General features: G+C 54.6%; 1 protein-coding gene and 1 long non-coding RNA gene across 4 annotated transcripts; one reads left to right on the forward strand and one right to left on the reverse strand.

The window, feature by feature from the left end:
* Positions 1–243: 243 nt before the first annotated feature.
* LOC123639732 lies at positions 244–1310 on the reverse strand. Its single transcript, XR_006735793.1, has 3 exons — positions 1271–1310; positions 371–515; positions 244–258 (listed from the first exon to the last, which is right to left on the reverse strand). It is a non-coding gene; the product is annotated as an uncharacterized LOC123639732 (long non-coding RNA).
* Positions 1311–4533: 3223 nt separating this feature from the next.
* Positions 4534–12548, forward strand: PPP1R1A (protein phosphatase 1 regulatory inhibitor subunit 1A). Of its 3 annotated transcripts, XM_045553786.1 has the most exons (8): positions 4726–4804; positions 8238–8326; positions 8580–8640; positions 9607–9644; positions 9976–10039; positions 10636–10791; positions 11748–11854; positions 12418–12548. In XM_045553786.1, exons 2-8 carry the CDS (start codon positions 8297–8299, stop codon positions 12424–12426), a joined length of 465 nt encoding a protein of 154 aa, XP_045409742.1. In that variant the 5' UTR covers positions 4726–4804; positions 8238–8296; the 3' UTR covers positions 12427–12548. The 3 variants fall into 3 exon arrangements, with proteins under 3 accessions (XP_045409740.1, XP_045409741.1, XP_045409742.1); XM_045553784.1 differs by lacking the exon at positions 8238–8326 and having other exon boundaries at positions 4534–4804; XM_045553785.1 differs by lacking the exon at positions 8238–8326 and having other exon boundaries at positions 4534–4804; positions 12421–12548.
* The last annotated feature ends 504 nt before the right edge of the window (positions 12549–13052 follow it).

Here is a 13052-nt window from a genome sequence, read left to right on the forward strand (position 1 = left end):
CTGTCCTGCAGGCTGGGGAATTTTCCATCCTCCCACCCCCCAAGGCAAAGTCATTAGATTTAATCATTAACAAGGCGGGTGCTAATTAGCAGAACAGGGTGATTGTCCCTGCTGATGAGGACACACTGGACATCAAGAACAGCTGTTCCATCAAGAGCGGGGAGGAACGGGACCTGGCTGAAAAGGAGCAAGGGATGTCCTCCTGTGGACGCCTTCTCCCAAATCCTGAAGGCACTGAAATCCCCGTTCTTCATCCTGCTTTCTCAAGAGTCAAAGGAGAAAACATTAGCAAGTGTGTAGTGGGTGCTAAGCACTTTACTACGGACAGTACCTCATCCCACCCCTCACTGTACACAGTAGGGATACCTACCTGTTGTCAATCCAGTTTTAAGGGTGAGGACATTGAGGTTCAGAGAGATGAAGCTACTTGCCCAAAGTCACAGAGCTAGTAAGTGGCAGAGCTGGGATGTGAAGCCAGGCAGACTGCTCCCGAGGCTGTGCTTTTAACCACCATGCTAAAAGGAGCCAGCACGGAAGGGAAGCAGTGGGGTCTGAGCAGAGGTCACGCTGATCTCCTTCCTCCTTCCCATGCCCCTTACCCCACAGCATATCGTACTTCCACTTTTGTAATACTCATGGCTGATGACTACTTGGCCACCCCCCGCCACCCTGGCTCCTGCTAGCCCCATAAGCTGTCAGCGAACAGAGAGACTTTGTCTGTTTTGTGCTCCACCATGTCTCCAGCACTTAGCATAATGCGTGGCACATACAGAGACCCAATAAATATCTGTTAAAAGAATAAATTCAGCCTTTCAGAGGGTTGGGAATGGAAGGGACCGGCTAGAGGCTAGCTAGGGATTGGGTCTTCTGTACTGTTGATGATCACAGTTAAAATGCATCTCAAGAGGTCATCTGGTCCATGCCCCTGCTTCAGGTTGAGCCATTGCCCTGCCATAGCCACCAAACCTGGTTTGCTGGGAAAAGCATTGGCGTGGCTTCTGGTCCTTGGGAGAGCTGCTGCTTCTCTATCGGCCTCCATTTCCCCTCTCTAGCCTGAGGGGGGTGGATTGGCTGTTCTCTAAGACTCTCCCACCTCTACCAGTGGTGTTTGTGGTTCATGAAGAGGCAAAGCACTTTGGAGATGAGCATCCCCTCTGTCTGAATCACCAGCTCTGGCCCCATTCCCAAGAGTGCCAGCTGGGGGGGGGGGTGCACCCAAGCCTGGCAGAATTGCAACAACGGGCTTTTTCAAAGGCAAACTGGGACTTACACAGTCATCTCCTCAGAGGCCGTACATCTACTCCACTGCCGCTTCTGGGGCTCACAAGAAGCTATGGAAACTCTTGCAGAGAGGCCTTCTACCCACAGGACCAGTCTCCCTGCAGGGCACCCACGCCTCTGTTCCAGCTCAGGGCCTGCTCCCCACCTGGCTGCCTCCTTCACAGCGCTTGCCCCTTAAAGACTCTCAGTCATTTCCAAAAAAGCAAAGTCGCCCCAAATGACACAAATTCACTCCCCAGTTAGGATTTTCAGAGCATATGCCACAACCTCTGAGATTATTCCAAAAGAGCTTCCAGAAATGTTTGAGAAACTGCAGCACATCAGCATGAGCATATGGCTTCCTGGGGGACCACTTGGAGGGGTCGCTGCTCCTTTGGGTGTACGAAAGCAGTCTCGCCTCAGAACTGTGTGTGTGGAAAGTGCACACACATGAATTTAACAGGCAGGAGTGTGCCCTGCCACACTGGCCAGGCAGGGAGAAATGCAAAGACGGAGGCAAGGTGCCCACCTGGTTGGTTGTGAGGATTAGTGGATTAATGCATGAGGAGGTTAGTGGGGGGTGAGAAGGGTAAATAAATAAAAGCAGAAAGTGCTGAGAGCAACCAAGAGCAGCCACATTAACCCAGAGCCCAGCGAGATGAGAGCGGGCGGGTGGGACTTGCTAAGTGGCTGCATCACCAAGTCGCATCCCTGTAACCTTAAATATTTCATGGACCCCGAGGTGCAGCTCCTCCAGCCAGGCTGTGACTGCAGCAGGGCCGCGAACACTTGCACACTCGAGCACACCTGACACAGAAACACGCAAGCGGAGGGAAGGGGTTGCGATGAGGCAGCTCCATGTCTTACTCACTCTAGGAAAGGCTCCAAACGCAGGCATCAGGCCCCGTGCAACTCCCAGCCTGTGTGTGAGCAACCCACGCCTGCTTACACCCACCAGCCCACCAGGCACTCTCACACAGCCCTGGACATAAATAAAAGTCAAAACAACACACACCTTCACAGACAGACCCATTCCAGCTTAGCCCAGCACCCAGCCACACTCCTCCTCCCTACTACCCATAAACACTTCGCCCACCTGCCCCAGTCTCCTCCTCCCCAAAGCCAGTACTGAGAGCTCTCTCCGCCTCCCTCTCTCCTCCTCTGCCTCCACCCCAGCACCAGCTGCTCCCAGGACCCCTCTTCCCACACGGCCCCTCATGAGCCATCTCACCAAAGCCTGAGCTCTCTTGCCCCCTCCCCTGACCTGTGGCTCTCGGGACAAGGGGCTCTCAGAATCTGGGACTTGAGATGACAATATGAAGGGTGGGTGTGAGGCTTTGGGAGGAATTTCCACGACCAGACCACAGTTTGAGGGAAAGAAGGGAATATGCAAGAGGACTGGGCAAGCTGGATGGCCAGGTGGGGGTGGGGATCTTCTTAGGAGAGTCTGGAGAGGTGGCCCCCACCCCAATTCTGCTGACCTGCTAGGAGACAGCAATAATGCCAGCAGCTATCAAAGCATTGACGACCTTCTGTGTGCCGGGTCCCTTACTTCACAGCTCAGCCCTGTGAGGCGGGAACCATTCTGTCCATTTTACAGATGAGACTGTGGCTCAGTGAGAGGAGACTGAGTCCCCGGAGATGAGGGTGTAGGAATCCCGGCTTCACGTCCCCTGGTCCTGGTAGAATGGGGGAGGGAACGGACAAGCCAGCTATCTAGAGGATACTTTGCATGCTGCTCTGTGCATGTGTGAGGTGAGGAGGGAGAACAAGTGACTGGGCCCTAATGCGCCAGGCACCTCCCCACCCCGCAACCTTATCCTGGCTGCTTCAGTGCTTTCACAATCTCTCCGTCCACTGTCACTTCTTGGGGGTGGGGTGCACAGAGGTTGGGATCCAGGGGCAAGCTGTTTTCCGGCTGGCCCTGCTACACCCAACAGAGAGGAAAAGGGCCCAGCAAGCGCAAGCTGGGTGTAGGGAGTCATTCCTGGAGTCCAAGTGGCAGCAAAACAGGGGCCAATTAACATGCAAAGGGAGGTCCAGCTGGCTCACTGGGTCCCTATAACCCCAGCCTTGCTCTAAGAAAACTGAGCCTGACGAGTGTAAGAAGATATGGCTGGGGGGAGGGCAGGCCAGGTTATTTTGGGAGGGAAGGGAAGGGCTGCCCAGGAAAGGAGATAACTGAGAGTTGAGGCTGACCCCATAGAAAAAAGGATGATTGTAGGGTCCTCAGAGAACCAGGCCTAAATCTGTATGGAACTTGGCAGTTGCTTGGTTTAAGGTAGGAAGGAAGGATGGATGGATGGAGGGACAGAGGGAGGGACAGAGAGAGGGAAGGAGGGAAGGAAGGGATAAAGGAAGGAAGGAGGCGAAACAGACCCCCTGCCCCTCCTCCAGCACTCCCTGTGCTCCTCCTCCCCAACCTGTCCTTCTCCCCTCCAAAGACATCCAGCCCTGTCCCTCCCCAGTGCCCTCGCCCCATACCTCCCCTCCCTCTGTCCAGTGATCCCCAGCTCCTAGGAATACTCTGTCTCCCTCACTCCCCGGTGTGGATTGACAGCTTAGTCCTACACCAAACTAGTAAATTCTCCACATAGTCTAACCGGGGAGTCTCTCTCCTCATTCCCCAGCATTCTCCCCTTGCAGGCCTTTCACCTACTTTATGGTCCCCTAATTTAGCAAGCAGAATGTGAAATCTATTTCACAAGCATTATTGGCTCCCCACCCCATTACTCCTTCTGCCGGTTCCCAGATGGTCCTCTCTCCCCAAGCCCTCCACCCACTCCCATCCACAATTCAAGGGAGACACTCTCTGAAGACCCGCTGAGGTCTTCAGTTCCCTCTCCTTGCCGAGTGAACACAGGACGGGTGCCCAGACCCCGCACCTCCCCCCGCCCCAAGTTTTCACCTCCACTCTAGGGTTTTTCTCTCAAGGAAAGTCCCTCTCCGAGTCTAACCTTAATCCCTCCTGCTGCATGCCTAAATCTCCTTTCTACCTTTTCTCTATAACACAACCCCTTTTAAGATGATAAATGAAATCTTCCTCGCCTGCAGCGCCCCTCCACTTCCCCAGACCCTAAAACCTGCCCCAGCTTGAAGAAGTTCTTCGTAGCCGCTCCCCAGCCCCACTCCCTGCCCAGAAGTCTGAGGATACCTAGGCATCTGCCCCGGCCACCCGCTCGCCCGCGGGGCGGTGACCCCGCAGCCGCCGGCGCAGCCACGAGGGGGTTAAGGCTCCGGGCGGGGGGAGGGGGCCGGGCGGGGCAGGTGCGGAGCCAATCGGCGGCTGCGGAGTCCCGCGGGCCGCGGGCTGGGACCGCTGAGCCGCGAGCCGGGAGCCGAGCGCGCCGGGCTGGGGCCGGGGCCGGAGCGGAGCGGAGAGGGAGCGCGCCCGCCCCAGCCCCGAGTCCCGCCGCCTTCCCTCCCTCCGCAGCGCGGACCCGCGGCCGCCGCCCCAGCCATGGAGCAAGACAACAGCCCCCGGAAGATCCAGTTCACCGTCCCGCTGCTGGAGCCGCACCTTGACCCCGAGGCGGCGGAGCAGGTGCGGAGCAGGGCGGGGCGGCAGGGTGCTCGCCCAGCAACGAGCGAGGACCCCCTGCGCCGGGGGGACCCGGGATCCCTGCCCAGTCCTTCCTTAGCAGTGCGCCCTTCTGGGGACGAACGCGCCCAGTTTGGGGGGTCTTCTGTCCCCTCCCCCACCGTCAGAGCCACGTCTCCGCATCTGGGCTTCTCTGAGACCGACCAAAGGACTAGCGCCTCCGCTCGATGCCCATCCCGCGAGTCACTCTCTGCCTCCCCGGCCCTGGGGGAGGGGGCCTGCCTGAGGCCTCGACCCCTCCCCCCTTAACCAAGCCTGCGTCCCCCACCCAGTCGACCCCGCCGGAGTCTCTGAGTTCGGTGGCGTGGCGGCGCTGGCGGGTACCAGCAGCAGCGCGGGAGGGGCTCGGGAGGGGATCGGTAATGGAGGGAGCCTGGGACTGTGGGAGTTGGAAGAGGAGAAGCAGCTCTCCTTGTCCCCTCCTAAGTGGAGGCCACCTTGCCAGGCTCCACAGAGAGGTGACACGAAGGGGCTGAGGACAACCGAGAGAGCTGGGGCTTTGGGGAGAGGGCCGGTAGAGTCTGCAGACTGAGGCTTCCTTCTTCAAGTCTGGGCACATGGTCCTTATTCCCAACTCCTGCCCTGTGGAGTGGGGGGTGGGGGTGGGACGAGTGAGTGGCACTGGGAGGCCAGAGGCGGGAGCTTTCTAAGGGCTGGGGTCCAAGCTGAACAATATGCAAGGGAGAAGCACAGTGACAGGCTTGGCTCTAGGGGTGGGAGTCCAGGGCCCTGGCCCAGCCTCCCGGCCTGGCCTATTTTTAGCTCAGAGCAGCCTGGCAGAGGGGGCAGTGTTTGAGAGTGTGAGCAATTGTGAGTCTCGGTAAGACGGAGCATATGTGTGGAGAGGGTGACCACCCGTGAACCTTACTACTGCTCAGTTGTCAAATATTTGCTTATTTGACCGTTGCTCCATTTCTTTGTGTTCTCTGTCCATTTGCCTAGACATCCTCATTCCTAAAGAATATTGATTTCCCACAAGGTCACTCCTCTGTTGCCCCCAACCCAGCTGCCAGGCTCTGGCTGGGCACCCACACCTGAAAAAACTTTGTGACCCCTTGGGATGGGCTGGAGAGAGTGGTTTTGTTGCTGCTGTTGCTCCAGCTTTTTAGCAGAATAAGGTCTGGATTCTGGAAGGGAAAGGGCAGGTACACACACCCTCGGTAACTTTAGCTTCCCAGAGTGGAGGTAGCGGGTAGGTATCTCCATCCTCTCCCTGGCCTGGGCTGAGCCACATCTCCAGACCTCCAAAGTGTGACCAGAGGAGGGAGTGTGGTGAGAACTCACAAACCTCCTGAGGATGAGGAGGGTGGAGAGCCACTAGCGTGGGAAGTGCTTCCTTGGAGTCAAGGGAAAGGCTGGTATGCCCAGAGGCAGGGGACTGGCTAAGACCCAGAAAAGAGGGCTCTGGGGGTTGGGGGTGAGGTTCCAAAGAGAACTGCCTCCCACTGGCACAGCCAGGGCCTGACACCTGCATCTGTTTGGTATTGGAGGAGGCAGGTGTAGTAGGTGTGTGTTGGGAGGAGGAGGGGTAGGCCAGCTGGTTCAGGGATGTGGGGGACAAGGGAGGGGCATGAGGCAGTGCTAAGAAGCAGAGGAAAAAAGAGACCTGGGACTTAGGCCTGCTTTTCTCTAATCTTCAGAAATCTGTGTCCCAGGCTTGAAATTCTACCTGTAGTCTAACCTCAGCCCCTCCTGCTGTGTTACCAAGTGTGCAGGCAAAAAGCTCCTGGCTTGGCAGGTGCTCCTAACCCAGACCAACCCAGGAGGGTGAAAGGATTTGGAAGCTCTGAGTGATGGAGCACAGAGTGGCAGGGAGTGGAGGGTGCCCGCAACTTCCAGATCCTTGGTGTGACTGGTTTAGAAATAAATCAGAGATGAAAGCACCACTGTCAAGGTCCTTGCAAGCTAGGATTAGGGGTAGGTACGGGGAAAAGATGGGCAAGAGACCATCTACTTATTTCCTAGTAGTTCGGGTGCCCAGGAGGTGCTTCAGGAAGTCTGAGTTTCCTCCTCTCTGCTGTAGGATATCACAATTCTCAAGGACTCTGAGTGCTTAGAAACCTTGTCCAAGGCAAAGCAGTAGGTTAAGGAAAGGACCTGTCCAAGATCACAGAGCCCTGCTGCCCTCTCAAAGGCCCTTCTTGTCATACTTGCAGCCTCCTTCTCAGGCTCCCAACTCAGATGTTATCTCAACTCCTAATCCCCACCCCACCCTCTCCCTGTCTCTTCCACTCTTCTCCAGCGAACACCTCCCCACCCCAGGATGGAAAGAAAAAGAGAGGAGGAGTCTCCTAGTAAAAGAATAGCCCCCACCCCACATACATGAAGCACACATGCCCGCCTGCTGGCCCCCAGCCTGTTTGTACCAGGAATAGCGCTAGACAACTCATAGTTAATGTTTGTGCGGTGCATGCATGTGTACACACACACACACACACACACACAAAGGACTGGTACTGCTGGGGACCTTGAAATGTCATCAAACACAGATGCCACTGGATTCTCCTGGGAAAACAATGCTCTACCCCCACATACCCCCATTCTGTGCATCCTGTTTCTTCTTTGGGGAGAGTCCCTACTCAGGCTTTAACAGCCCCTCTTGCTGTAGCTGGTACCCACTTTCTGAGCATAGAGAAGGACAGCGTTCACCACCCTGCATCCCCCACTGCCAGTGGTGATGGTACTAAATAATGGATACACAGAGATGAGGATTTGATCATTCAGTGTCCTCACCCTACTCCTCTCAGTCCTGGATAATTTAAGCCCCACTCCCAGCCTCACTGGCCTTCCTTCCCCACTTCTGACCTAGAGGAAGCTGCAGGGACTCTAACCCCCATCCTTCTACTCAGCCAAGCCTCTAGAGCCTCCAGAGAAAGGGAAAAAACTACATCTCCCAGGAGCCTTTGGACTAACTTCAACAACAGTCAACTTTATTGGCAGCATGACAAAAGAACAGCAGGGTGAGGGGCTCAGAGGGCCAGCAGTCAATCAGCTTTATATGTTAATTTCCTAGATTGGGACCAGGAGCCCACCATAAGATTTTTCAGCTAAACTTTAGTCCCTGACCAGGGTCCTGCCTAGGGCTCCACCTCATATTGTGTTTACCATGACGAGGATTTCCCTGAAGCCTATTTTTTGACAAATCAGGATGGTAATGTGTCCAAGAATAAGGAGGACATTAGAGGATGAGGGCACAGGCCAGAGGAGATGCACATTCAGACCTTCCTGCGCTGTGCTGGGCTCCCAGGCTGGGGGTGCTTGAGGGATGCTCTGTGCAGGCGCTGACCCACAAAACCTTAATGTCTGCTCGAGGGGTGGGTGGGAGACAGAGGGAAAACCCTGTGCCCTCTCAAGTTATTTCTGACCATTGATCCAGGATGGACGGAAGGACAGCAAGCCAGAGATCAATACATTAGAGCAGATGTAGCTGCTGAGATGGAGAGCTGGGGCCAGAACCAGGGGGAGGTGAGAGATGGAACAGAGGGATGGGGGCAGGCAGTGGAGTTGGTCTTTTGGGTGCTCAGGAGTAGCTCTCCCCTGGGGAGGGGGAGGGGCCCAGCCAAGGATGTCCACCCTGGACAGTGGGTCCAGTGTAACGTGGCAATTTCTGTGGTTTGGTAAATAGGCTGGCCTGGGTTGTGTTGCTGCGTGGCATTGGGTGGGGCATTGATGCTTCCACGTGCACTTGACCTCTTCCCCCTTTCCCACTTTCCCTCAGATTCGGAGACGCCGCCCCACCCCTGCCACCCTTGTGTTGACCAGTGACCAGTCATCCCCAGGTAACCCAAAGGATGGGTTTCTGACGGGAGTGGGGGCCGCCGCAGACAGCTGGGTCCCGGTGGGAGAAGATGGTGCTAGATGGAAGGGCAGATCTGAGGAGGCAGGGATCACCTCAGTCCCCGGCGTGAAAGTGGCCTGGATGAGCAGGATTTCCTTCGCTTTTAGAAAGATGGAACAGTGCTAGGAAGGGGAGGGAGACCACCTGGCTTCTAAGCCCCCCAGGAATTGGGGTGGTCAACTAAGTGCTGGTTGCTGCGGCAACAGCCTTTCAGGTTCCTCCAGCAACTGGGATGCTGCTGCCCCCACCCCCAGAGGCAGTGTCAGCTGTGAGGGGGAGGGACTGCCTCCATCAGCTGCCTGCACAGCCCCCAGAGGGGAGGGAAGGTTAGAAACAGCTCAGGGAGCAGCTGGGATTCTGGTCACCAGCATCCCCATCAAGGTCTAGGGAGAGAGCAAGGTCCCGGAGAATGTCAGGGAAGCTTGCCCGGGGGTGGAGGAGAGGCGGCCAGGCTGATACGCTGGGCTGGAATTCAAGGGCCTGGGTCTCCAGCTTTCCTCCAACTACTGAAAATGACTGTACCTTCCTGGACCCTGCACAGAATCAATTTCCTGTTCTTTGTCAGTGTTCCCTCCTATACAGGGCTCAGTTCTGGCTGGCCCTGGGGTGGGGAAATTGGAAAGAGAAAGACATGGATACTTCAGAGGGACGATGAAAGCAGAAAGACCACAAACTCCGCCTACAGGACCGCCAGGTCTGAGGCAAGGATGTGGACGGCAGAGTCAAGGCCAGGGCTAGTGCAGGGGCCAGAGGCAGCCAGCAGAGCAGGAGGAGTAGGTCGGGGGCAGATGTAAGGGACAGATCAGGAGGGAGGTGATTGCAGAGTCTCCTCCCCTGGGAAGTCAGCTCTCTGAGGACCCCTGGATTTCCTGTCCTGACCGCCTTCTCCTTTCCCTGTTCCCCTCAGAAGTAGACGAAGACCGGATCCCCAACCCGCTTCTCAAGGTGAGCTGGTCCCTCCCACTCAGCCTCGCCCAGGGATCCCACAGATTCATTAGGGGATTTCTCCTCAACACCCTGCCTTCCATCTCTAGGATCTTCTAATTCCCTCTTCCCTGCACCCCTGCAAATGTGCATGAGTGGATCACATGCCCCCCACACATGCACCCTCTCAGTCTTCTTGCTCACCGCTGTGGAGGTGGCTGGGGAAGCAGGAATTTTGTCCCCCCACCTTTTGAAGCTCACACCTACCCCCAAGCTCCAATGCAAAAGCACAGCAAGGCGGAGGAGGGGGGCAAGGGGGCTGGCACCCAGCTGTGCTCTGTGTCCTTCACAGTCCACTTTGGCAATGTCTCCACGGCAACGGAAGAAGATGACAAGGATCACACCCACAATGAAAGGTGCGGAAGACCCTTCCCATCCCTTTTTTCTCCTCTGTGCCTGAAGCTGGGGAGTAGACCTAATGACCCCCTTAGAAGGGAAGTCACTCAATCTGCCTTTATCATAGTGGGGCTGTTGCTAGACACCTGAGGCCCGAATCCCAGCTCTGCCACTGACTAGCTGAGTGGCCTTGGAGAAACTGCTTAACCTACTGAGCCTTGAGTACTACCTCACTATGTCAGATAAATAAAATATGTGAGCTCATCAGCACAATGCACAGCACATAGAAAGTACTCAAATAGTTCTTGAATCTCCATTGAGTCTTTCCTCCTGCCCCCAGGGGAAACCATGTATCCCAGCAAGCTGAGTATCTTTTGTTGTTAAAGGCTCTTCCCCTACTGTCCCTTACCTGTGAAGGAAGTACTGTTTACAGTCTAGCTTTCCTCCATCCTAATTGGCCAGCTAATGTCACCTCCTGGTTCAGATCTCAGTGGATGGGAAAGTCAAACACCTGCAGTGTGTGCTGATCCTTTAGTGGGGCTGTTGAATTCAGGGGTCCACAGGGAGACTCTAGGCAGTCATGTCCAGTGTTCCCTCCCTTTCTCTGTGCCCCCAGAGCTCCAGATGATGGTTGAACATCACCTGGGGCAACAGGAACAAGGGGAGGAGCCCGAGGGAGCCGCTGAGAGCACAGGGACCCAGGAGTCCTGCCCACCTGGGATCACAGGTGCCGGAGCGGAGTCAAGGCTGGGCACCTCTGGGACAGCACAAAGTATGTTCAGGCTGGGGAGGGCCCCAGGCACCCTGCTTCCCAGCCCAGCAGGAGGCAAGCCTTATCTACTGGGGGAGGGAGAAAGGGCTGGAGCCTGGGAGAGGTCTAGCAGTAGCCAAAATCTATCTCAAGGATACAGATATATTTGCATGTTTTGCATATATTTGAATCTTCCCTTTCCTTACCAAACGACCAAGCCCTCCCAACTCAGACCAAAAAGATCCCCATTGAGGCTGCCTGGGGGAACCTACCTGAAGGGGAACAGCATTCACAGGCTAGAATCTTGTCACTTTACCGGCCAAGAGGCCTTGAGCAACTTACTTAACCTCAGTCTATGATTATAATGATGGTGCTTACTTCATTGGGTTGTTTGTGAATATTAAATGAGACTGGTTCTTAGCACAGCATTGGACACATACAAAGAATGCAATAAATGGAAGCTGGTGCCAGTGGTCTCATACATGTCCACCATCTCTCTATCCTAAGTGTATTCCAGAATTCAGAATTTTTCCAGTATTATGAAGGTGATATAGTATATATATTGTATCCTACCTAATAGCCCCAGCACAGTACCCTATAATCAAACACATTAATATTTCCACAATCCACTAAATGGTCTCATTAAATGAGATAAATAATAAAGCCTAAAAACAGCTTCATATCAGTTCAGGTCAGGTTTAGCCACACATTGACTTTATACCCAAGTTTTGTTTAACTTTTGTAGGAGAGTTTATTCTTTCTTTTTTTTCTGATTGCAGATAAAAAAATAGCGAACCTATAGTAGTAATCATGATCAGAGAAAAAAAACCCTGTTGGTCTTGCCCAGTTGCACCCAACTGAGTCTTGGGGCCCTATCAGGGGCCAATGGGGTATGGGATGTAGTAAGCAGAAGCAATCCCTTCTCTCCAAGGCCTTCATAAATGCTACCTCTTCCACCACCCACTTTCCATCCTTAGAGCCTGCAGAATCCATCCCTAAAACTCAGGGGAGGGGCAGTGAGAAGCCCAGCACAGAGGAACCCTCAACCCATATACCACCATTGGATTCCCAGGGGACCAACTCGGTAAGACCCCAGGGCTGGGCTGCCAGGTCTACGGAAAGCAAGCTGTGTGGATGAGAGTAAGGGGCTAATATTTGGAGCCCAGAAAAAAGGGAACAAAGGACCAGCCTGAGCCACTGAAAAGTTATCCTTTATGGTAAGAGAACTTGCATCTCTGACAAAGAGAAATGGGATTAAGCTACAGCAGGAAAGATTGAGGTTAGACTTTATGTAGGACTTCTGACTCCTGGAATGGGTGATAGAAGTGGGCCATGAATTTTTTTGACTTTATCAAATGCATTTAGGTATTTGGAACCCAAAGGGAGAGCCTCACCTGCCCAGGCTGGGTAGGCAGTGTCCCTCCCTGCCTGGAGGTGGATGCATCCATAACTTCCTGAGCTTTGATTTTATAATCCTCACTTCCCCCGCGTGCACTGGACAAGAGTCAGCCACTGTTACCAGACATCAGAACATACTTCTTGAGAATTCTGTTAGGTGCTTGACAAATGGGATGGTCAGCAGGGGAGGGGACAAAATGACCTCTCATCCTCTGGCCTCTCACCTCCTTCTGCCTCTTTCCCCCACAGCAGGTCTGAGAGATGAGGAGGTCCTGGAATCAAGACTGCAGTTGGGAATGCATGGACACTGGATCTCTTTCTTATTTCTTCACTTTTGGGGAAATTTTGTTTTTAAAAAGTGATAAATTTGTTGTTAGGTCTTTGGCACTTTCCTTCTTTCATGACTCAAAGAATCCTTTCCCTCCCTCTTGTCCTGCTCTTTCCAGCCCCTTCCCCTCCCACTCAGCTGTCTCTGGGGAGAAGGGAGGAGTTCCTCTATCCCTGCCTTTACTTGCTGTGGGGAGAGAGATGGGGGGGTCTCTCTTCCCACGGATAGGCAGAAGGACTAATTTCCAGGGTGCCAAGAAGGAAGAAAAGCCCCAGGTTCTTTTTTAATTGAGGAAAGATCTGACCACCAGGCAGGCGTGCCCTGCACCTGAAGGACTTGGAGCACTAAGGCGCGAGCCACGTCCAGCTGTGACTGTGCTGTGGGCGCCATCTGCTGGACACAGGGGGAACTGCGCCCTGGCGCTTGGCCCGTGGGAAAGAGAGGGTGTTTGTGTGGATGCCTCCTTGCCTGCCCTCCAAACCTCAGCTGCCTTGCTTTTGGGTTCCCAGGCTTCAGGATGTGTTCCCTCCTCCAGCTCTGAGACCACGTCCCTTAT

The sequence above is a fragment of the Lemur catta genome, chromosome 6, assembly GCF_020740605.2.
Source record: "Lemur catta isolate mLemCat1 chromosome 6, mLemCat1.pri, whole genome shotgun sequence".
NCBI lineage: Eukaryota > Metazoa > Chordata > Mammalia > Primates > Lemuridae > Lemur > Lemur catta.